Source organism: Stegodyphus dumicola, chromosome 5 (assembly GCF_044657685.1).
Source record: "Stegodyphus dumicola isolate Sdum_Otavi_A_Nest chromosome 5, ASM4465768v1".
NCBI classification, from domain to species: Eukaryota; Metazoa; Arthropoda; class Arachnida; order Araneae; family Eresidae; genus Stegodyphus; species Stegodyphus dumicola.
Window position 1 is genome coordinate 154,256,372 of NC_140772.1, and position 25,611 is coordinate 154,281,982.

At 34.3% G+C, this 25,611-nt stretch overlaps 2 protein-coding genes across 2 annotated transcripts in view; one reads left to right on the forward strand and one right to left on the reverse strand.

Moving 5' to 3' along the window:
- LOC146997297 (uncharacterized) overlaps positions 1 to 25,611 on the reverse strand; it is a 274,037-nt gene that overhangs the window by 81,995 nt on the left and 166,431 nt on the right. The window lies entirely within an intron of this gene.
- Positions 1 to 25,611, forward strand: part of LOC146997298 (uncharacterized) — a 213,086-nt gene that overhangs the window by 79,996 nt on the left and 107,479 nt on the right. The window contains exon 3 of the mRNA XM_085817271.1: positions 9,323 to 9,391. Coding sequence (XP_085673397.1) covers positions 9,323 to 9,391 — 69 coding nt within the window. The remainder of the gene's footprint in view (positions 1 to 9,322; positions 9,392 to 25,611) is intronic.

Below are 25,611 nucleotides of genomic sequence, written 5' to 3' on the forward strand. Positions count from 1 at the left end.
ATGTGAAAAGTCTGTATCGCAGACTAAATCACGCGAGGCCATGCTGCCCTTTTCGAGAAATTTTGGTCACAAAATACATTTACGTGTCTGCCATCTAGAAAACTGTGACGAATGGTTTAGAATTTACTCTTTAAACTGTTTGTCGACAATCATTCTATGTGCACAATGATCCTGCGGAACATAAATTCCACAGGAAGCTACATATAATGAATTATAGCTGATAATTTACTAAAGAAAGGCCCACCAGCGGCCGAGCGGTAAAGACGCTGAACACTGGTAGTTCGGTCTGAGGTTCGAATCCCGCAAACGGGCTGGCTGCATGGGCGTTTTCGTGGTTTTCCCCATGTGTAACGTGTATACGAGCCAGTTTCCCTTAGAAAGTCCTCCACGAAAGGCATCCCTCCCCTTAGGCAGATAGCCCTCGTGTGCTTTGCCATAACTGAATAATCCAAATAATCCAAATCCAATTTACTAAAGAAACTCATTTGATTTAACCAACAGTTTCATTTTCTAAACGATGCACTTTTATTAAGATATTTTGTAACTTTACCTGACATTTAATCATCGTAGATCCCGAAAGAGTACCACAAAATCTTCTTCATAAAATGCACTCGTTTAGAGAGGAGATGTTTGCGTTTTTTCAGAAGATGAATCGATAATTTAGTCTTCACAAGTTCCATTATAAGCATCAAATTTCTGGAAATGATTGCTACCTGAGACGATTCGTTTTCTTCGAAATCATTTTGTTCGAGGTAATTAATTAGGATTAGTGTAAAAAACGAAATAAAACGTCATCTGCCTAGTAACAACGAATAGCTGTAATAATGTCAGAGCCAAATTTCAAACAGAACAAAAATTCAGAAGCCATCCTTGATTACAGTCTTGGATACTAGCCGTATTTCATCTAAAAGTCTTTGATTCCTTAGTGAGGTTAAATCAGTTTCCACCTCAATAATAGCGTTTTATTTATTTCATTTATTTGTTCCTTCTGTCGGTGGCAACGACTTCTTACAAAGAATCTTCTACTTTTGCGCCTTTCTCGTATTTTCAGTTCTCCTTTTATTGTTTCTGCCTTTCTCTGAAGCTTGAAGAGAAACTTAAAAAGTTTTTTTTTTTTTTTTTTTTGTTTTTGTTTTTTGAAAGTGTTTGCGAAAAAGAGTTCGGACTGTTCCCTTTTCCTTGAAATGGTAAAAAGGGCGCTCCTCCCCCTTATTTTTAGATTTTTAAGAACGAAGAGGATTCAGGAAAAGACATATTGCCATCTGCCTAGAAAAATATTACACTGATCTGCAAATGAAGTTCTTAGACATTTAAAGTATAGTCCAAAGTGTTTATATTGAGATCTAAGTTAATTTTCGTAAAATAAAAATTTTAAATTTATATTACGGTAGACTACGAAGGCAATTCTAAATTCATCGAAATAGTCTATGATAAAATTATTTGAAACAACAACCAGAATTATAATTCCACAGTAGTTTTATGTAAAATTTCTGTGTTATAAAATGTTAACGTACGTAGACTAGATTTTAATGAAGAACAATAATTAACAGGCTATTAAATTTTGTTTTCACTAACCAAAAATTAACCTTTCTTTATAATATAAGGCATAATTTCTGTAATATACGGCAAACAGTAGTAAATCTTTTCCTGAAAATATAGCTTCTGAATTTGCTTAATAAATTTAAGTATTTTCTGCATCTTTATTAGAAAGCATTAGGGAATTGCAATGTAAAAATACATTTGAAATTTATTTTATGTGTCAATTAATTTGTGACTACCTAATTTATTTAATGATTTAAATGAAAAACCTAGATTATTGCTATAAACTTATCTTTGAAACATTTATAAGGTACTTCTCCCGCCTTATTAGCATGCCTTCGTAGTGCACGCTCGACGCGTATTCAAGAGACCCGTGGTTCGAATCCCGGAGGAGGCGTTGCTCATTTTTCATCTCTTCTGCTTTAAAAAATACCTAATGTCTCTACACATTATTATGCAGGGTGTTTGTAACAGGTCACTGAGGAATTAATTTCTATGAATATGAAATCTCGGCATGTATTTCCAACTACAAAGTTTCTCAAAATAAGATAATGAATTCTATGAAAACATTTTCAAAACTAAGAGTAGAATTGTTTTGAAAAGAGATTAAAAATATTTCATGGTTCCAGGGAATAAAAGCCAGTTTAAAAATGTTTCTTTTGGTTTAATAAGTTAATTTCGCATCTTTACATGCAAAATTTATGAAGATACTCAAAAATAAATTTACTGTTTTAGGTCACGTTTTCATGCATGGTTTCGACTGTGATTAAATATTTGGCCAATATTTGATTTAGTAATAGGTATAAGAAGACTAGTTATTAACTTTATACAGACTGTTAATCCTTTCAGGCCAGAAGACGCCAAAAATCAACTGAGATCTTTCCGCGACTCCAGTCATATAAAGATTTCAGTTATTTGCTGGCTGAGGTAACCACTAACACTATAACAATGCAGCAAGAGAAATTAATAATCCCTTACTTTCTTTCCACTTAAAAGATGAGAGAGGACAAGCATGCGATCCAGTAGCGATGAACACCTTTTTAATCCGAACGATACTATCCAGCTATTACATTTTTTGGATCAGTAAAAATAAGAAATTAACGACGACGACGTCGGGAATGGAAGCACAAATCTTGCAGTTGCTAGCAGAATGTGCTAACCACTTAAACTACAACAGCACGCACCGAGGAAAGTGATAACTCTTTATAATTACATATCTGGCCTCCAGAACACGTTACGAATATCTCACTGAACGTGACACGTAATGGTTGCAGCATTTTTAATTTTATCGTAGAGAATTTGAACCGTATAGAATTTATAACCGTATAGAACGGTATTTAATTTTTCCATATAGAATGAACACTTTACTAAATGGGGTTGAGGGTTATAAGTTAAAAATTTTATTTCTTGCCGTCCAGCGCATTATATTAGTATATTTTTCTTGTAAAATTCCCTAGGATGGCCTTATTTAAAGAAATTTTGCAACTATATGAAAGCATATGCCAAAGATCAATTGTTAAGGTAATAATGTCCGTAAGCATCTTTCAAGAACTCCTTTTTATATATACTGCCATTTCTGTGCAAATCAATTAGTTTTAAATCATCATGATTCGTTTATTCTCCACGGAAGTGAGTAAAATAAATTAAAACACTAGGCCGCACACGGTCAGTGATTTAACTCCAGTCAAATGTATCTTCCAAGTTAAAATAATATACTGCTTGATAAATAGAAACTCCTAATAATATTTTTGTATCTGGGACTGGCATTTTAACTATCCCTTCATTATTTCCATAAAATATTTGTTTGTTAAGTCGCTTATGTAAAAGCGCACACCAGCTATCAGTCTAAACGAAGGAAGTCTTCGTAGATGATATCCTTTGAGAAATATGCGCGTACAAACATTAAAAGCATGAAAATATTCATGCAGTAAATCCGTTCGCCCAGACTTGAGCGATGATGTAACTAACATAGCTGAGTGGACTAGGCAATACTCATGGAAAATGGGTGATGCAATGACAATGATGCATATAAAAGATGCACAAGATTTTAAAAACAGAGCAGCAGGGCAACTTTTAAAGAATTTGTGGACTCTGATCCAGTTGTTTATGTGAGTATCGTTTGCTTCATTTTTATTGTTACAAACAGCGTAAATTTCTTTTGTTTTTCTTCCTTTAGTTTTGAACTTTATGTGTGGCAACAAGATAATTGATTGATAGAATTGTGTTTGTGACAGCCATGTAGAATGGCTCGCTTATTTTGCATTAATTATTTCGCATCGCTGACATCTTATTTATAATTAGTGTAATGAAATAAAAGTGAAGGAATACAGTCCATGTGTTAAAAGATTTTTGTTTGTGAAACATATTAAGTAAAGATAATTTATTATTGGTCAAAAGTCTAGCCGGAGTGCTAGTGAAGATAGTGACTGTTCTAAGCGCATTGTAACAACGCAAATATGCATATGTTTGGGGAAAAATTACTCCACTTTGTGAGGTAAGTGGATTTTGAACATTTATATTCTACTAAAAATTCGTTTATAACTGGTTTTAAGAACAATGTTGTAATACACCATAGAACTGTTTCGATTTCGTTTTAATAATAGTGTTAAGTGATTTAAGAACAATTTCTGTTTTGGAATTGATCAATTATGAGTGAACTTATAACTTTTAAAACAAAAAGAACTGTTTTACGCAGGAATTTTACTAATCATGTAAAGAAAATTGAAACTATTTATTTTAACTGTAGATGAAATTAATTTAATAGAACTAAAAGAATGTGTCGAATTATTGAAACAAAAAGAAACTGAGTTAAGGAAGCTTGATTCTGAAATTGAAAGTTTAATTACAGATACTAAAGAATTAGAAAACGAAACAGATAACGTTCAGGAGTTCACAGATAAAATTTATTTGTGGAAATTTAAAGGTGAAATTTAATTTTAAGGTGAAAAAATATTAAAAAATCAAAATAGTAAAAATAATTCTAATAATGTAATTTCAGAACAGATTCTTGACAATATTAAATTACCTAAGTTAACATTACCGACTTTTGGTGGTAATATTACAGAATGGATAGCTTTTAAAGATCTTTTCAGTGCTTGTGTAAGAAATAATACAAATTTATCTAATGCTAAAAAATTGCAGTATTTGAAGGCTTCGTTGAAAGGTGAAGCATATCGCATTATTCAAACCATTCAAATTTCGGATTGTAATTTTGAAATAGCATGGAATCTGTTAGACGAAAGATATTCAAATAAGAGAGAACAAATTTTTGCATGTATTAAACGTTTTCTAAGCTTACCAACTATTCAAAATGAATCAGCATTTGCTATTTTAAATTTAGTTGACAATATTAATGAAGTAATTCGTTCTTTAGAAGTATTGAATCAAACAATTGATAATTTTGGTGACACTTTAATGACTTATTTAATTTTGAAAAAATTAGACCCTTCTACAAAATTATGATGGGAACGTCAGTTAAAATGTAATGAGATTCCAAAACGTACGACTTTAATTGAATTCCTAAAAAACTATGCAAGAACACTTCAAAATAGCAAATCAACAATTAATAAGGTACTTAAATCTGTGTTTCAAAATAAGAATAATTTTCTGGTTGCTACTTTGGGTTGTGATTATTGTAAAGAAGATCATAATTTAGCCAAATGTTCGAAATTTCTAAATTTATCTGTTCCGCAAAGAATCGAAGTTGTAAAATCTAATCGTTACTGTTTTAATTGTTTATCTAATATGCACTTGCTCAAAAAATGCAAGAGTTTAAATACATGTCAACATTGCTTTAAGAAGCATCACAGTATTTTGCACATTGTAAATAATTCAAAGAATAAAAGTTAGTTAAACAGTATATCTCCGCCTACGCAATCTATCCCTAAAAGAGATGAATTAACGAGTCCTAAGGATGTTTCAGCCACAGTTTATGCCTCTCATTATGATTCGAATGCAAAAAGTAATCAAACCAGTCACATTTTATTGTGTAGTGTTTTAATAAAAGTTCAAAATTCTGAACAACAATTTGTGAAGTGTAGATTTTTATGTGACACTGGATCTCAGAGATCATTTATTTCAAGGGATTGTGTGAAGAAATTAGGATTACGAGTGAAAGATAATTCCATTTCTGTATCATGTCTAGGAGAATTTAACACTATAAGTAATGGGGAAGTCGATTTAGTATTCACTTCTCATTTTAAAAGTGATATTAGTGTATCAACATCAGCGTTTGTACTGGACAAAGTGACAGATAACATTCCCTATGTATCTTTGCCATCAATCATCTTCGATAACTTCAGTGATTTACAGTTAGCTGATCCATTATTTTACAAGTCACAACCAGTTGACATTTTATTTGGAGTAAATGTATTTCTGCATTTAATGACGGGAGAAATTGTCAAACGTGGTCCTGATCTACCATTTGCTCTAAATTCGAGTTTGGGATGGATAATTTCGGGTACTACAAATTTTGAGCCAGTATATGTAAATCATTTGAATACAAACACAGATGAGTTAGTAAATTCTTTCTGAGAGTTAGAAAAGTTTCCAAATGTACAACCTTTAACAAATGAAGAAAAACTTTGTGAAGAACATTTTAAAAACTCGCATTTTAGAGACACATCAGGTCGTTATTCATTTGCATTACCATTCAAACATAATAGAGATATTCTAGGTGACTCCCGTGAAATGGCGCACAGAAGGTTTCAATACTTGGAGAAGAGGGTGTTATCTATGAAAGAAATTTACAACCAGTATATTCAGTTTATGAAAGAGTACTTTTCACTAGAACACGTAGAATTAGTGCCAGACACAGATTATGAATTAGAGAATAAACACTATCATATCCCACATCACTTCGTGTTGAAGGACTCTAGCTTAACAACAAAATTGAGAGTTGTTTTCGACGCGAGTGCTAAAACAACCACAGATGTTTCTTTAAATGATACGCTAATGATAGGCCCAAAAATACAAGATGACATAATTTGTATTTTACTAAGATTTAGACTTCATAACATTGCAATAACCGCTGATATTAAAATGATGTACAGACAGATAAAGGTTCATGAAAAAGATAGAGATTTTCAGAGAATATTATGGAGAGATAGCCCGTATAAACAAATACAAGTTTGTCGTTTGGGGAAAACAGTTACATATGGAACTGCAGCTGCTCCATATCTTGCAACCAAAGTTTTGAGTAAGTTAGCGACTGATGAAGGATTGAACTTTCCAAAGGCAAAGAATATAGTTTTAAGAGATTTTTATGTTGATGATTTGTTAACTGGTGTAAAAGATAGTTAGGAAGGTATTGCATTGATAGAGAAATTGCAACAACTGCTAAAAAGGGGTGGCTTTGAGCTTCACAAATGGTCGACAAGTGAACCGTCATTGTTAAAAACCTCTGGCTTAACAAACGCAGATAGTGACAATATTCATCGTGTAATAGAAGACAAAACATTGAACGTTCTGGGATTGGAATGGCATCCGGACAATGATGAATTCAAATGTAATGTCGGTGTAATAGAGTATCAAAGAGTTCGGACTAAAAGGATTATTTTGTCATTCGTAGCAAAGCTATTCGATCCATTGGGGTGGATAGCTCCTTTTGTAATTCTCACTAAAATGATCCTTCAGCAATTGTGGAAATTACAATTATCATGGGATGATCCTGTAACAGAAGAGATTGATCGAAATTGGAGAAATCTATGTAGAGAAGTTAAACTTTTGAATTCTATAAATATACCTAGGAAAATTCAGCTACATGATTATTTTCGATGTGAACTTCACGGATTTTGTGATGCGTCTGAAAGGGGTTATGCAGCAGTTATTTATATCAAAACTTGCAATAACTCTGACATTAATGTTAAACTCGTAACAGCTAAAACTCGTGTAGTACCATTAAAATCTATTACGATTCCAAGACTGGAACTATGTGCAGCAGTGTTATTAGCACGCTTGATTCAGTCTGTAAAAGCTGCATTAGTTATAAATTTTGATTCAGTCTGTAAAAGTGCAAGCTTGGAGTGATTCACAAATCGTGTTGTCATGGCTAAGGTCAGATCCTAAAAAATGGCAAGTATCCAATAGAGTTTCTGAAATACAATCCATCTTACCACCTGGGAACTGGAGTAATGTTGATGGAAAAGAAAATCCAGCTGATTGTGCTTCACGTGGGTTATTTCCTGCAGAACTATTATCTCATCAATTGTGGTGGAATGGTCCTTCTTGGTTAAAGTGCAGTAAGATTGCCTTGTCTAAAAATATTCTTATAGATGAAGAGGCATTACCAGATGCACGTAAAACAGTCTCATTTGTAGTTTCTGAACCTGTACAGGAACTTGCTGTTATATCAAATATATCTTCATTTCCAAAGTTACAACGCATATTTTCTTGGATATTAAGATTCATATCGAATTCTAAAGTAGCATATTTAGAAAGAAATACGTCTTTTTTATCTAGTAATGAAATTCGAGCTGCAACTTTCTTTATTGTCCGAATAATACAGCGATTTCCCTTTTTTAAAGAACTTCAATGGAGTTGGTAAAGGACTTACCTACAAACAGCAACTTCCTTAGCATGTGTCCAATTTTAGATGACAACAAAGTGTTACGTGTAGGAGGAAGACTGAAAAATGCGCAACTGTCAGAAAATGAAAAACATTAAATCTTATTACCTTCAAAACACAATCTGACAGAAATCATAATTAGACAGTTTCATGTCAAATATCTGCATGCAGCACCATAACTTCTTCTATCTTTAATTAGACAGCAATTTTGGATCATAGCTGCTAAATCTGCTATCCGAAAAGTAGTAAGATCTTGTATCACGTGCTGCAAACTTAGAGCTGGACCGTTCATGATTAAACATCGTACAAGATGTGGACAAAAATCATTTAAATGTTACGTATGCTTATTTGTGTGTTTTGTAATCAAGGCAGTACATCTTGAAGTGGTAGAAGATTTGTGAACAAAGGCATTTTTAAGTGCATTGAAACGATTTATTGCAAGAAGAGGGAAACCATTTGACATTTATAGTGACTGCGGTACTAACTTTAAAGGTGCAGACAAAGAAATCAGAAAATGGTTTTTGCAATGTAAGCAAAATCAAGAAATTCACAAATTTTTGCCTTTAGAGGAAATAAAATGGATATTCAACCCGCCATCATCTCCCCATTTTGTTGGACTATGGGAATCGGCAGTAAAGTCAATTAAATTACATCTAAAAAGGCCTGTTGGTGATACTGTGCTGACCTATCCGGAATTTCAGACCTTGATAACGCAGGTTGAGGCTTGTCTCAACTCTAGGCCATTGTGTCCAACATCGGCTGATCCAAATGATTTAACACCTGGTCATTTCCTATCAGGAACGTCTTTAACTGCCATACCTGAACCAGACCTAAATTATAGTTCCTTCAATCACTTTGACAGATGGCATGTGAGACAGTTTATTTTTCAGCACTTCTGGAAAAGATGGAGTCGAGAATACCTGTCTCAGCTTCAGCAAAGACCTAAATGGCAAAAACGTCAAAACAATTTAGATGTCAATGACTTAGTCCTCATCAAAGAAGACAATCTTCCGCCTCTTAAATGGAGGTTAGGGAGAATAATTGCTGTTCATCCGGGATCAGATCATAGAGTCAGTGTTGTTAGTATTAAAACTGGTCGTGGTGTCATAAAACGACCAGTCGTGAAATTGTGTCCTCTTCCTATTCAGACTAAAAACTATGAACTGCTTCGCATATAATATTTTGTATTATTTTTCTTATGTTTATCTTTTATTACAGACTAAGAAGTTTCAAAATGCTCCAACTGTTGAAATTCCTTGGGATTTCAACGAGGCCCAGGATGTTTATGTGAGTATCGTTTGCTTCATTTTTTATTGTTACAAACAGCGTAAATTTCTTTTGTTTTTCTTCCTTTAGTTTTGAACTTTATGTGTGGCAACAAGATAATTGATTGATGGAATTGTGTTTGTGACAGCCATGTAGAATGGCTCGCTTATTTTGTATCAATTATTTCGCATCGCTGACATCTTATTTATAAATAGTGTAACGAAATAAAAGTGAAGGAATACAGTCCATGTGTTAAAAGATTTTTGTTTGTGAAACATATTAAGTAAAGATCACCAGTCGTTATCATTTAGTGTTGCATCAGCGCCTGCTGTGATGCAGATAGGTAGTAACATGATCCGGAATCAAACAACCATTTACTGCTTTGGACAGATGAGCCATTCCCTTCATACGGCACGTACTAGATCTTGGATACTACGGTATGGCAAAAGGTCACATCTACTCCAAGAGATTCTTGAGAAAAGACGCATCCAGGGACTGTGAAAACCATGGGAGTATATGCACGTGACGTAGGAAATCCTGGACAACCCGTGCCGAGTGAGGCCGGGCATTATCCTACTGTGATAAGATTGCAGGCCTCATGGCAAAAAAATAGACGTACAGGTGGCCGTACAATCTCGTCCACATATTGCTAGGTTGTCAGTATGCTTTCTATGCTTGAATCACTACAAAAGCAGTTCGTCTATTGTAAAATACGGCTTTCTTGACCTTAATCTTGTTAAGGATCTCTGCCGCTCGATAGCGCTTCTGGGGGACAAGGATTTTATGGATTCGATGTCAATTCTATGGGCTTCTACTGCTTGCCAGGCGATCTCCACACCCGGACAGATGGTCATTCGACCCCAAATCAATGACTCATCGCTGCAAAGTCATGAACTGCCATTTCATTGTTCTAAGTCTTTCTCTAGCCTGGCATTGCCAGAAAACCGAACCGCAGTTACTTTCAGTGCTAAGAGTAATAATTTAAAACACACTTGGGATCGCAGATTCGCTGTTTGAATGTGTCGCATTGTGATTTTCATGTCTATTTTCAACGTTGCAGCTGTCTGTGTAATAAGATAAAACTGCCAGGATCAAACTGCTATTGGATTTACATATACGTGGGAACGATTCTTCGATCTTCTCTACCGGTGTGTTTGTCTGGCACTTTTCAACTGGCCAATTGTTTGCGGCTTCTGAAACGTGTCCACTTTTGCCAATACTGTCGGACTGTATTGTCCGTACGATGAATGTACTGAGCTACAGCATGGGCTAACAACCGAGCAATTATTAGCTCCAATAATAAGGCTTCCTTTGGAGGCTGTTAAATGCTAAAATCGTCTTCCTCTGTACACCTGATTCATCAGCCGGTATTTTCAAGCTCATTATTTTAAACTATTGTTTCGTGAATGTAGTGCCACTACCAGGTGTGTGATCGAGGAATATCGCACCAAATTTAGATTATTTGCACCCCTAGCTATCGGCGTAGTTTCGTAATTAATGGCATTTTTTTTTCAAGTTTGCTAATTTCATTGAACATTAATGTGAATTTAGATAGTATAAGGTAGAAAGTTCAGAGAAAGCATAAGGTAGAAAGTCCATAGAAAGCATAAGTTTTGCTCAAAGATGAGACATTTTTTTATTAAAGCTTGCAAACTGAAATGAAGAGAAAAAATGTGCTTTTAAAGTTTTATGTATTATTCTTTTTAAGAATTTAGTATAATTGCATACAGTAGTAAAAACTTAGTATAATTACATTATATAATTACATTGCTTTCTAAATTCCTACAAAATGTAATATAGAAATATATTTTATTTTGAATGCTAAGTAACTTTAAGAGGTTTATTGGATTGGTTTCAAAAATATTTTACCTGCAATGAATTAATTGTATTTGCTTAACAATTCAAATTTCACTATAAGAATTTATAAATTTTTTAACTAACGGTATAAGTAAAACCTAAAGGAAAATAACTATTTTATGATAAAATCCTTTTGCCTTCTTTGCGCATATAAGGAATAAGTTTTTAATTAAAGGCCGAAAATTTTATAAGTTTTAAATCAGTAAGTGCATAAAACTCACTTGAAAATTTATCGAGATTGATATAGATCATATTAAAATACATCTAACTAACTTTTGAGCTAATATTGTGTTTCCTTATTGAGGAATAATATGTATTATCCAATAAATCTTTGATACTTGGCATCTAGCCTTAGTAGTTACGAGGCTTTATTTACATAGCAAGAGTGACTAACACACGAAAGAGAACGGTCGCAGGTGCACATTGTTGTCATCTGCGCCTAGAAACCGATATGTCAACGAACGGGCGTTACGGACAACGGTCTAGATCTTAATTAATATCTTTCGAGGTAATCAATATAACAATATATCATTCGCCTGAATAGAGTTTACCGAAGCTTTATCAATGAAATCCTTCAGGATTAATTTTATTAAGAGACTTAAGAAAAAGACAAAATTGTATACTTCTCCCCCTCTCTTTTCAGGAAAAAAAGGAATTTGAATTATTCCAAATAACAGTGAAACACTTAACCGAAGCTATTATTATTGGAGGAAATTCTATTCATGTAATGCAGTACTTTCCAAAATATATAGAAAGGCATTTATGATGACTTTTCTCAGCGCAAATGAAATACTTACAAGAAGTTTCGTATATATGATGTAAATGCCATCGAAACAATGCTCTGGCATATTGAAAAATAAGAAAACGCTTTTTTCCCAAAATTTTGATAACGAAACCAATAGACATTGCGACACAGAAATTAGTTATCGCTATATCAAGTGAAAACTCTAAAAGTCATTTTTGAAGACTAAAAAAGATAAAATGCATTATGAATGAATCATTTTTGTTACAAACCATTAAAATTACAGCGATAAATAATAAAAATTACAGCGATAATTATATTCTTTAAAAGATTATCAACTACATAATAAATGATGCATTGAAACAATAAGTATGAATGTATTTTCCCCTCCTTTTTAGCATTCAAACTGCTAAAGCGTTTTAAATAGGGCCAAGAATTAAAAGAATTTGTGGTGATTTACAAATTTCCACATATCAGCTAAGATTTATATTTGATTTGGTAAGATCCATACCGGAACCAGAGTAGCACAGAACAATATCACCAGGAAACATTACTACCTTACATCTTACTGATATGACATCTTCAATTCGAGCTATGTACAAATTAAACAGTATTGGGCTCAGAACATATCTTTAAGGGATACCCTGATTCATCCTGTAATTATGAGGTAAAAAAATTCATTAACTTCCTCCGAGAAAGTCTGTCTGCCAGAAAATCTGCTATCCAATAGGCCTTAACCTTGATACCAAATTTGTCATGAAGTTTGATGATTAGAAAATTTATCTGTATTTTATCACAGGCTTTTGACAAATACAAAAACATTCGCGATCGTGTGGTTGGTTGGTTTCATATTTTGAGCACATCTGACTCTGACAGAAAATTAAAACTTGATCAATGATGTCCTAAAGGCATACTGTTCTTCGAGAAAAGATCTATAGACTCAAGATAAAAAGTAAGTATAGTAAAAATATTTTTTTCATTATTTTACATGGAATACTTGTTAAAGTTTTAGTCCTGTAGCATAGGAGAGCTAGCTTTATTATATGGTTTTCTAATTGCATATAATATACTTTCTTTTCCAGTTTCTGGGAATCGACCTCGACTCTAAGAGTGGATGATAATATTAAGCAGCCTCCGACATGCTTAATCATTCGGCTATATATTAGCCACTAAAGTCGGAAGGTTTTAATTAAAAAGATTTGAAACAGAAAGGTTTAAACATTAGAAAGGTTTGAGTAGTTAATCATTACTGACCAGTTACCTATGTTAATCATTACTGACCAATTACAGCAGAAATAAATGTCAGGACTGAAAAAAAAAAAACTTTCCAGAGCTTCTTTAATATTATAGCTATGTCAACGTTGGGTGTGTGCTTATTGGTATTATTTCTTTATTTCTGTACCGCAGGAAGAAACCTTATCATAGGAATATCGTGGGATGACTTTTTTATTTACTTAATAGTATTATATCGAAATTGTATTATACGGAAGCTTCCTTCATAAATATTTGCCTGCCATAAACGAAATCATATGGACATTTTTAGTTACTTTAGAAATCATATGAATCATATTGTAAGGTTTATCCTAAATTTTTAACAGTTTAGTTAAAGCTACTTTCCTATCTTTCTTAATTTCAGCTTACTATTTCCTGCCAGAACGTGTTTTCAGAATCGTGGTTAAATGAAAATGACGGAAGAGCAAGTATTTAAAGTTCAAGTTCTGCAGACTTCGTTAGAGAGGCAGAGATTCTGACCAGCGCACGTTCGCCTTTTAGGCTACACTCTCTCTAAGCTATTTCTATTCGTCGGTCGTATTTCACGCCCTTGATAGCTTCGCCATTTAGTTAGCATTAAGGCGCCAACTCCTGTAGAAGTTTAATAGCTTCGGCTATATCTTTTAAGTTAAGTTTAGTTTTATTTCTTAGCATTCACGAGTTCGAGCTCAAGTAAAGGCTCTGCTGTACGTCCCGAGAGAAGACCGTCTGTTAACTTTATTTTGAGCAATAACGGGTAATTAACCCTTCTTGAGTATCTGTTCATTGAACTTAAGCTATTATTCGCTTACCAATTTTCAAGGTTCCACACATTTAGCTGTAAATTATACGCTGGATCATTATAATATATCTTTATTATATATTATCATTAAATATAAGGTGCACTTTGCAAATATAGTAGGAGTTAAATGAGACTGTAGCTAATACGGTTTATGTAATATCGATAACGGTATTATATTATTTTTTCACATAACATAAATCAAGTGTCACTTTCTGTGTACGTATAATTTGATACACGCCCATCTGGGGGGGGCTGCCTGAATTAAAAAAAGTTTCCATTTGTGGTTATCAGTAAAATTATCAGCTCTTAGTTTTAACAGATACGGAAACACTTTTTTTTTTTTTTTTTTTTTTTTTTTAGTCCAAAGGGATTTGAATCCCGAAGGACTATTAGTTTCGTTTTGGCATTTTGCGTCGGACTCATAAATGTCGGTTCACTTTTCAAACTGTTGCCACAAAATGTTATGTTTGAGTCCTGTATTATATTTGAAGAAATTAAATAAAGAAAAATCTGCATAAATGTATGTATATTTCTCGTATTGTGATAAAACAACGGTACATAGAGTCATCGAATTTTGAATAACGTAATCCTCCAACGAATACGAGCATGTGGAAGACCAAATTTGAAATTTGAAATTTGTTTTATGATCGATTTCCTATTTTTTAAAACTTTGACGAATTTTTGATTAACAAACTCAAGGATTTCAAAGCGAGCAATGGCAACGTTGTGAAGAAAAAACATTTTTATCTCCAGCGCGTGAGTCTCTGTATCGGAAATTCTAAAGATATGCTCGTTTTAAAACTATTTTGCGATATTGCTGTTGCACTGGATCTTATGGTTTAAGTGCGAGGAACATGATATTTAATAAAGAAAGGTAATACACAAAATGTTAAAAAACGTCCCTTTGGACGTAATTTAAAATCTGAAACATTTCAGATTTTGTTTTTTTATTTGTTAGTTGCTTCTCCTTGTGTATTTGTATCGAATTTTTTTTTGTTTTTGTTTTGTAGAAAGAGCTGAATTTCTGGAATTAATTATGAACTTATCTCCGAAAAGGCATATATAAGCATCGAATTACAGATATAACAGTAACCACAGAAAGCCACCGCTAAAACGAATTTACCGTAATCACATTCAGCAATCGTCTGGGATTCATAAACGAGTTCTGAGCCGAGGAAATGTGCTATTACCCCGGAAAAGTTCCAGCTAAAATAGCAAGCTGTCGTCGATCTAGCAGTCAATTCTTTCATATTTCATTACGCTACTAATAAAAATGCTTCCTCTATAGAAGAAAAAGTATTGGCAGCGAGAAAATACATATAAATAGAGTTCCGTAAACGCAAATCGGCGAGAAGATTATTTTTAGCAATTCATGAATTTAAGGCTGAGATTTATGCAGTTCCAGAAGTGCAGAATAATTGATTGCTCTCTGGCATTCGAGTAAAAATTATTATAAAACGCTAAAAGATTTTGTTATCTGAAGTAACTGCGGGATTTGATGACCTTTCTAATACAAATTAAATGTGTGTATTTTAAGCAGTTCTTGAAGCGTCCGTTTACGTTATTATAATGTATGAGAAATCGTTTTAATGTGTGTTATGAAAAAAAGTTATAAGCTTTGTTAAAGACTTAAATGGTATCCTAAAATGAATGAACAAAAATTTCAGAACTATGCGTTTCCCCATTATCTTGAGCTTGGTAATTCATTCGATTCTTTCAGTTTGAAAATATGAATACAAGGAAGCCTCAGACTGGAATTTCAAACGAAAAAATATTCTGCGAGACTTTGTACATTTTGTGAACTATACTGTTTTGTACATTTTTCGATGGAAGCTGTAGTTCAGAAATATAACTTTTCCCGCTTAAGGAAGGAAAATTATTATAAAACATAAAAGATGGTGACATACGTCAAACTTTACGAAACGTATACAACTTATTTTCTTGAAATTTCAACGCAGTTAAGAAATTAGCAAAATTTAAAAGCTAAATTTTCGACATGTTTTATTTCAGACAGGTAAAATTATGATTTACAGCTAGCATTTTAAAGAACAACCATCAGTTCATTTTCAGTCTTTACAAACAAAGAATTAACTAACTTATCTAAATAAAGGAAAATTATGAATTGCGCTTTATAATAATAATTACATTTGATATTAATAATAATTAGGAAATACGACTAGTAATTGATAATGATTATAATTAAATAACTTGGATACTTTTAAAGAAAAAGAGGAAGATAATAAAGCTTTAAAAGAAATCTTTCGCAAGAATTCGTTATTTTAAAACTAAATAGTCACCTTCTGATGAAACGTCTCGTTTAAAATGTGCAGCACGTAAGTTTGGAATGGAAAGTCACGTTTTCATTTTTCGAAAGAAAGATATTCTTATCCTATAATTAATTCTGTGAAATTCACGAAATTGATATTAAAAAAATTTACTAAGGAAGTAGAAAAATTGTCAAGCATTGTTATCTTAAGGGAAACAAACTTAATTTTAAAAATAACCAAGTGGATGTCCATGGCCAGGGATAGAAGAGCTTGGAATTCGATTCTGAGGAAGGCAAGGGTCCATCCTGGGCTGTTTGGCCATTGAAGAAGAAGAAGAAGAAAGAATTATTTTAGACTAGGCTTCTGATTCAAATGACTAAAGTTGAGAGATTGTCACGTGTCATTTTAGTAGAGCTATGCACTGAAGTATGATTTAACTTATAATTTATTTAGAGGTATATTTGCTTTATTATCTATGCACAGAAGTAAACTTTTCATATTTGAATTTTTTTAAAACTCAGTTTGAGACGTATATGTGCTTTATTGCTGTTATTATTATTATTATTGAAGATTCAAGAAACGAATTAAGAATCCTATTTTTTTCTTTCTTCATGTTCATTTCTTTTGTTTCTTAATTCTTCAACATGCATATTTACATTTTTATTTCATTTAATTTTTTCCATAGCACTAACAACGCAAAACTTAAATGTTGTAATAATGCCATTGATCTTTAACTCATTTGTCACAATCAAACCCTTATCAATATAAGAGGAATCACACTAATGCGTAATTTATTTTAAGCTGGTATTAATGTCTTCTCAAGCATATAAGTTAAATGCTATAATTTCATCATTTAGTACACCTGTAAGCTTCTGTTTCAGTCTTTAAAAAGGAAATTTTTATACTTATAGCATTATTTATTTATATAGTAACATATTAGTTTGAACGTCCTTTGAAAAGTCCGTATTTTTTGTAAACTCTCCCGTATCATGATTAACATAGTTGCTGGTGGATGATAATGAAACAGTATTGAATTGCAGGACTATCAACTATTGAAACTGCTACTGAGCAGAAGCCGGATAATTTCAGTTTTGTCAAATATTTTATCCTAAAGTAAGATTTTATGTAGTGCCTGAGGCGATTCGCAAGGTCTCTTTCTAGAACTTTTCCAAGTATTAGAAGGCGGCTTATTGGCCTACATGAACTCGGATTAGACAAATCTTGAACTTTATTGTTGTTTCTTCTCCTATCTGTCCATCTTGAAGCGGGAGAGGGGAATACCATATAGTAGGCATTTGTACCGGGATAATTGAAGGGGGTGCTTCTTATTATTTTTATTATTAAGTTATCTATCCTATCTGGGACAGGGGTGTTTTTCACTGGGAGATTTTTAATAATAATTTTAATTTAGAATTCTGGGAAAGGAAAGCCATCTTGTGCGCTTGCAGCTGATGTGGCGTCCTCTGAGCCTGAGGCATTTGAAACGGATTGGATGATTATTATTGTCGTAGGTTTGAAAATTTTGTTTGCGTAGATTTTGTGGATAAGGCTATAAATGTCCTTGCTGCTTGACACATATTTTCTACAGCAGTTTATTTTTGATGATAAAATTTCTTTTTTATACAGTGCTCTTTGTGTTCGATGTAAATAATATATGCTGCTGTTTTTGTCTGTTTCTATTTTTGCTTGCTCCATTCTTCTCTTGAGCGCTCTGGTTTTATTGCGTTCATATCGCAACGTAAAGCTGCCTAGCAGTTTACTTTCTTGCTATCGCTTGGACTTATAATTTTAAAGGAATTTTCACATGGGGCTTGAACTGTTTTGGTAAGTTTCATTGTGAAGTAGTCTACTTAAGCTTTGTTGGTGGACACTTAGAGTTCACTTATTACCAAAGATACTTCCGTGGATTTTGTGTTTACAAATCTTTTGAGCCTGTTATTTAAAGTTCTTTTTTGTTATTGCTAAGGTGTTAGAGTCGAATTCATATGAAATTAATTTGTGATCTGCAACCACATCATCCTTCGGTGAGCCAGAACGTTATTTGCAAGCGTTAGATCAGGGCACACATTTCCAGAAATTGTTTCGGGAGGGGGAAGGGGAAATCTTCGTTTATTAATGCTAGTTTTATATATTTCAACTTCTACTTCCCTTCGTCCAGTACGAGAAAATATCCATATTGTGTTATGAGCTTTAAAATCGCCTCCAATGACACGAAGGGAGTTGGAGAATCTGTTGATGATGTTATTTAGCTAGTTAAGGCTTGAAGAAATTTCTTCTGCTGGAGAACCATAGAACGGAGGGGAAGAAACGTTCTTTCTCTGGAGTTGGAGTGTTCAAAGCTATTTTTACTATATCTTTAGAAGTAAATAGAGTTGAGAATGACAAGTTTTCTTGTTGTAGCATATGCTAACTGCTCTTATTATCGTCTTGTTGTCGAATCAGCTTAAAGGCATGACGCCAACCTTACTCTTGCTCAAAATGGCTCCTGTACGAGCACTAAATCATAATGACATTCTGCTATGGAGTGTTAGAGTTTTGCAGATGACGCTTGGGTTCTTTGCAAATTAATTTGCAGAATCTTGATTTTAGGGACAGACAGTATTCCGTTTAAATAGTGTGGCATAAAGGGAGGGATCATTGTTATTTGCTCACTCATTTTACTTTACAGTTTACGATTACTTCCTTAGTTGGACGTAACTCAGTTCGTTCTGTCTTAGATCTTTTTTTAATTTAAAAACGGTATATCAGGCAGTTCAACGAAAATACAGCATTATTTTTGTTGAAATCGCTTTTATTCCCATCATTGAAAAGTGTGCATTTGATGCAGAATGAGAACTATCATTTCAATCCTTAATATCGAGCTGTGTCCCACAGAACGTGCAGTACTATCTGTGCGGGTAATCTTGTGCTGAGTGGTTGTAATCTTGACATGCAAAGCACATATTAGCTCCAAGATATTCAGTCAACCAGTGTTCTTTCCATCTACTGAAGATTTGCTCTATTTCTATGATTAATTGGAATGTTAGCGCGGAACATTCAATGATCCATTTTATTGTATTATTTCGTTTATCATTTAATTTAAATATAACTCAAGTCTATGCATTTCCTCTGCGGTTGTCCCACGAGGGATGTTACCAAATGCGCACTGTGACATTCTTTTCCAGAGAATTTTTTATTCAATTATTTTGTATGTCTTGAATTTTATCTAGAAACTCATAAAGTTTCCTAACTTCCTCCCGGTTTTCGCAGGAGACTCTTATGCCTCCTCGTTGAATTTTAGAGATTACATTATTCTTAATTCCAGGTTAACTGGGGAGAAAATTTCTAACTGTTCTTAAATGACAACAATGGAGGCCTTGTCCTTTGGAATAATTATAAGTGCTGCTCCGTTTTGAAATTTATTCCCGATATGGGCATACGTTAGAATTTGTTTTATTTGGTCAGTACTGGCGTGCATTTCTTGCTGGAAGTTCATGGGGTCGCTACAAACACCTTCTCTATTATTTGGGCCACAGTATACGAAGTAGTGATATTCGAAGCATTTTTCATTTTGTGAATTATTGCGCCTTGGCTGGTAGTTCATCGGAATTCTCATTGTCAAGTTGTTCATTACTTCTATCTGCTCATATATTTCCTCAATTAGATCTTTTGAGATCGAGGACTTGTTCCTCCTCTTTGTATTTAGGAGACCAACGCACTTTTTAAAGATGAAACTGATATAATCTTCTTTGCCCTCTTTCGAGGGGCAATCAACATTGCTAGAATTTTACTGGCATGGAGTTGTAAACTGCAATTTTTTTGGAATAAATGATTGAGCAATAGTGTTAGAATCGTTTTCACTCACAGTGAAATTACTTACATCTCTTGAAATCGTTAAACAATAAAGACTTAAATAATCATAAAATATTAAATACCTTAACTCATTATCGTAAATATTAGACATTCAACACCTTGAATAATTACACGATACCGCTGAGCGTACGTTAATTAAAATTATTTAGGAGATAAATTCTGAAAGTACATTTAGCAATGAAATAGGTAAATATGGTATACTCAATGAGAACTAGAAAATGTGTACACAATGGACTACTGCACTTCGTGAGGTCCATACAGACAAATGAAATAAAAGAATTTTAAAATCGTACCTTTTGACGCTGTTCTTCATATGTTCTCCTACTGTACATAAAGATCCATGAAAAGAATACATTCTCAATAATGTTAATTGAATTTTTAGGAAAGAACACTGAAGTAAAAAATATAGAACACATTATAAATAGAGAAATCACATGCACTGTATTCCTCAGTTAGTTCATTCACTAAAAGCACAGAAACTAATGTTGTTATCCGATTTCAACGAAATTTACAAATTTAGAATCCGCTGGAGATTCTGGGATTAATAATCTTGTTCTCGATACGAGATTTTAATAAATTACAGAGATAAGGTATTTATAATAATCTTCCACTACACTTTATTCTTGAAAAAGAGCAATCCACGGTGGAGGAAGGTCTTTTGTTCGATTGATCTTCCCCTGAGGACGGAAAACCACAGCAGAATCCTTTCGCTTGTTATTGAATGCGGCGCTGAAACTTTCCTGAGGCTTGTTGATTTAAACGAGTCCAATTTTTATAATTTCCGAACTTGCTGAAGGAAATTCAACAAATTTAATATTCATGGATCGTCATATTACGCTCACTGTAATCCTCTCTTCTTCTTGGGAATCGGACTGTAATTGCAGGAGATAGCGCTTGCTAAAAGTGCAAAGAGATAGTGCTTTATTGTCACTTGCACACTTTCCTTTGTGACGTATTCGTAATTTGCGCTTACGCTCCACCTGAATTCTGCACTCGTTCTTAATGTGAGTTCACAGTTCAGTAAATACACCTCGTGCTAAATTCGTTATTTTGTCAATAATTAATTAAGCATATAGCGTTATTGAGGTGAATCACTTAATGCTCATTATTCAATTTCAAACCTGATGATATATCTCTTGATGCAGTTCGATGAAAAATACCACTTCAAGAAAGCTGAATAAAGTGACGTGATGATTTAAGAAAATAATTTCAAAAGGAAACTTCTAATTTCTTAACAATTTCTGAAATACTTATCGCACCAACATGAGTCATGTATTAAAATGCTGTATATTACATCCTCTATCTGGTGGTATTATTAAAGTATCCAGGCTAGATTTTCTCTTTGATTAGGTTCGTTTTATTTGATTATGGCAAAGCACGCAAAAGCTATGCAGGTGACAGGTGACGGAGAACGGGGACGCCTGATGTTTAACAGAGGTAAACAGGCATATGTCCCGCGCCCTCCCCTATCTAGTGGCAGCAACTTCCAGGAGCCTCATGAGGCCACCTCGGGAGTTTATTGAAGAATTTTACGTAATTGTACATGGCCATACAGAGGCGTCTTAAGAATATATTAGTTTTGATCGATAAGCGAATTGATTTGTTACATCTTGGTTTGTTAGATACTGTTAGACACTAGTTACAGCATATACATACACATACAAGTACATACACTTGCACATATAAAGATACATACAAAACACTTGTAACACACATATAAAAGCACATATATAACACATATAAAACATGTAAGCACATTATATAATAATAGAAATTAGATACTAGTTTGCACACACTTATACAAGTAAAACACATACTTATAATGAAACATAATTAAGCTAATATATAGTACACACTTACACTAAAGACACATTTAGATCACATATCACATGTAAAATGCGCATATAAATATGCATAAAGCATGCAGGCACACTGTAGAATATTAAATTTTGTTATTAGATGATATAGTAATTACAGATGAAACTTTACTCTGGAGAATACATTATGCAATAGATTATATCAGGTACACAATACTTATTTAATTTGAATAGATATGCAGCGCTTTTTATATACATAATGCTTACAGAATTGATACACAATGTAAAAACAGATACACTATGCTTGTAAAGCATTAGATATTAGAATTTATACTGCGCACAATTGTACAAACGAAATAAGACACTATACTACTATATACAACACAGTTATGGTGTACAATTATGCAAACACAATTATACTAACATATTAACAGACATAATAACAGAATAAAACACTATACTACGGTATATAACACAATTGTGCACAATTATATAAACACAATTATACTAACAGATTAAAAAAACTATACTATTGTATACACACAATTATAGTACGCAGCACCATGCATGCTATGTTGCCAAGCTATATATTTCTATGCGAAGCTATGAGATTATACAGGTAATGCAGATACAATATTGATAGATATAGATGAATTATACATTATGCATATGCCAGATACAGTGCAGATATAATACAGATATGATGTGCAGGCAATAACTGTAGTGGAGACACTATGTTATAGAATGCGCGGAGCTTATTTTATATTATATTAGATGCACAGTGTTTATTGGATTAAAGTAGGTACACAGTACTTTTTATATACACATTGCTCACAGAACAAATGCACAGTGCAAAGTCAAATACGCAACAGGTTGTAAGGTATTGCAGGTAATGCACACGCAATGTAGATAGTTGCATAGTAATTATGTGCTTTATATACAGCAGATACTGTGCAGAATTTGACAAATTCAGTGCAGAATGATGTGCATATATATTGCAGATAGTTTGTATAACACGTTTATGTAATACAATGTATAACACGTTTATGTAATACTGGCAATGAATGTAGGAGAAACACTATGTTGTAGAATACACAGTGCATATTGGTATTGTAATAGATAAATGATGCTTGTTGTATACACAATGCTTACAGAATGGTTACACAATGCAAAGTCGGATACACATTTGTTTTACACTGTTCAGTTAAGCATGGACTAGCATGGACTAGCATGGACATGCAAAGTAGCCTGTGATTAGTCAGTGTTGAGCTCTGTACACTGTTGATAAGTTCTGTACGCGATTTGTAAGGCGTTCCAATTACTCTGCGCACAGTACCTTATACACTGATATATAACTTGCAGGTGTTGTAATAACTGTGGTTATTCCAGTAAATACTTCTATAGATATTTCAGTCGTTGTAACTACTACAGAGACACAATGCAGGTAGCAGTCTGTTCATAGTCAGTAGTTTGCTCTATACGCCGTAAGTGAGTACTGTACGCAGTAAGCAGCTATGTCTGCAGTTATGTTACAGTGCAATTATGTTATAAGCGCAGCACATAATTTAAACATATTGTAAGTTTCATTCAGCTGATTGTCAGTATAAGAGACTGTCAGAATTCTGTTGATGATTTGGTAGTAAAAGTTGACTGTGGTTGCTTTATGAGACGCTATAATTAACGCTAGTTTGGTTGGCAGATATCTTGCCCTAGGGCGTTGACCTGCCTAATTATTTGGCATATCTTTTTGACCGCTGGTGGGTGCTTAATGATGAATCATTTATATGATTCTATATTTGTGGCTGGGAGTGGTACGTGAAAGTTGGACGTAAGGCTGCATTCAAATATGTAGTGGTCGGGGGAGCCAGTTGCCCCGCAGACGCATATATCTGTCATCGAAATTGCATGTCTCTGAAAATAGGATGGAAATGGGCCGTGCCCCGTGATATAGTTTGTCAAGGGTGCAATGGCCTGGAGACATTCGTTATCTACTATTAGGTAGAATCCATGTGTCCTTCTTCCTGTATCACAGTTATCCCACTCCTGTTGCCACTGTTCTTTGCTTAGTTCTCTTAGCTTTCGCTTTAAATACGAAGTCGGGATTGGAGTTGTCACCTCTTGCGCGTTGTTGTTGAGTGCCGCCTCGTTTGCTAACTGGTCGGCCATCTCGTTACCCTCTATGCCATCATGTCCTTTCACCCAGATTAGTTTGATGTCTGTTTGCATATTGTTACGCAGGAGCTGTTGGATTGCTATAATTGTGGGTGAGGTATGGTGGTGATTCATGATTGCCTGTAGCACTGACATGCTGTCTGTGTGAATTTCGGTTGCTCCTAGATTAATATCCTGAGCATACTGAATTGCAGCTGCTATTGCCACAGCTTCTGCCTGGAAAATGCTGCTGTGGGTAGCGAGATGGCCTTTCCATTTGCTTTCCACTCGGTCATTTTTGAAGTGAACGAAGGCGCATCCCACTCCATTGTCATGCTTTGATCCGTCGGTGTAGAATCGTGAGTTCACATGTGGAGTTTCTCTGGGAGGCGTTGGGTGTTGTGTTGTCACAACATGGATGCCTTTACTTTTGTGTGCCGGGTGCACATACTGCACACTCCCTGGTAATTCATACTGTGTTGTATGGAAGGCGGTGCCAGCAAAGTTGGCATCTTGTTTTAGCCTAATTAGGCGCTCATATGCAGCTTCTATGCTGGCCTTTATGTGCAGGGGTGTTAGTCCCGCAAGGACCGTTATTGCACTTGATGCTGTTGTCCTATATGCCCTACTTATGTTTAGAGCAAATGGCCGTTGTATTGTTGTCAGGAGTTTGATCTTGCGACTGCTCATTGGTTGCGCCCATATAGCCGATGCGTAAAGAACAATTCTCTCCGCTACCGTTAGATATAGCAGTTTCTGGATGTGAGGGTTTTGCCCCCAGTTGCTTCCCTGGAATTGTCTGGCTTTCTTAGCTATATTTGCTGTCTTGACTCTAATGTCTTGAAGGTGGGGCAGCCATGTGAAACCCTGATCCCATGTAACTCCGACATACTTTATGGTTTTAGAGATCTTTAGATTTCGTCCCATCAATTTTATACACGGCCGTCGGGTTGGATTAGTTCTTGGTCGTGGGATGACTACTGCCGTTGACTTCTGTGCGGAAATGATCAATTTAAGTCTACTGCATTTATCTGAAAATATGGAACAGGTTTCCGTACCATTTCGTTCGAGTTCTTTTCTTGTGCGGCCAGAGACTAGCAATGCCGCATCATCTGCATATGCTATCACTCTGGTATGGATAGGCCATTTGATTTGTAATAAGGAATTAAACGTGATTATCCACAGTAGAGGCCCGGCACATGAGGCCTGTGGGCACCCTCTTTCCTGCTGTTTAGTGACGACACCGTTATTATTGACTATAATTAGACTTCTAGAGTGGAGATAGTCAGTGAAGATATTAAAAAGGTTCCTTGGATACTTTACCTCCCTGAGGGCCTGCTTTATTGTAGGCCACCAGAGGGTATCAAAGGCACTTTGAAGATCTAAAGAGATAAATGCAGTATGTAGATTGTTGATTCTGTTGTCATTTATATGTTTTCGAATGTGTTCTAGAGCATGGATGGTAGATGTGCCTGTCCTAAATCCATATTGATGTGGGCTAA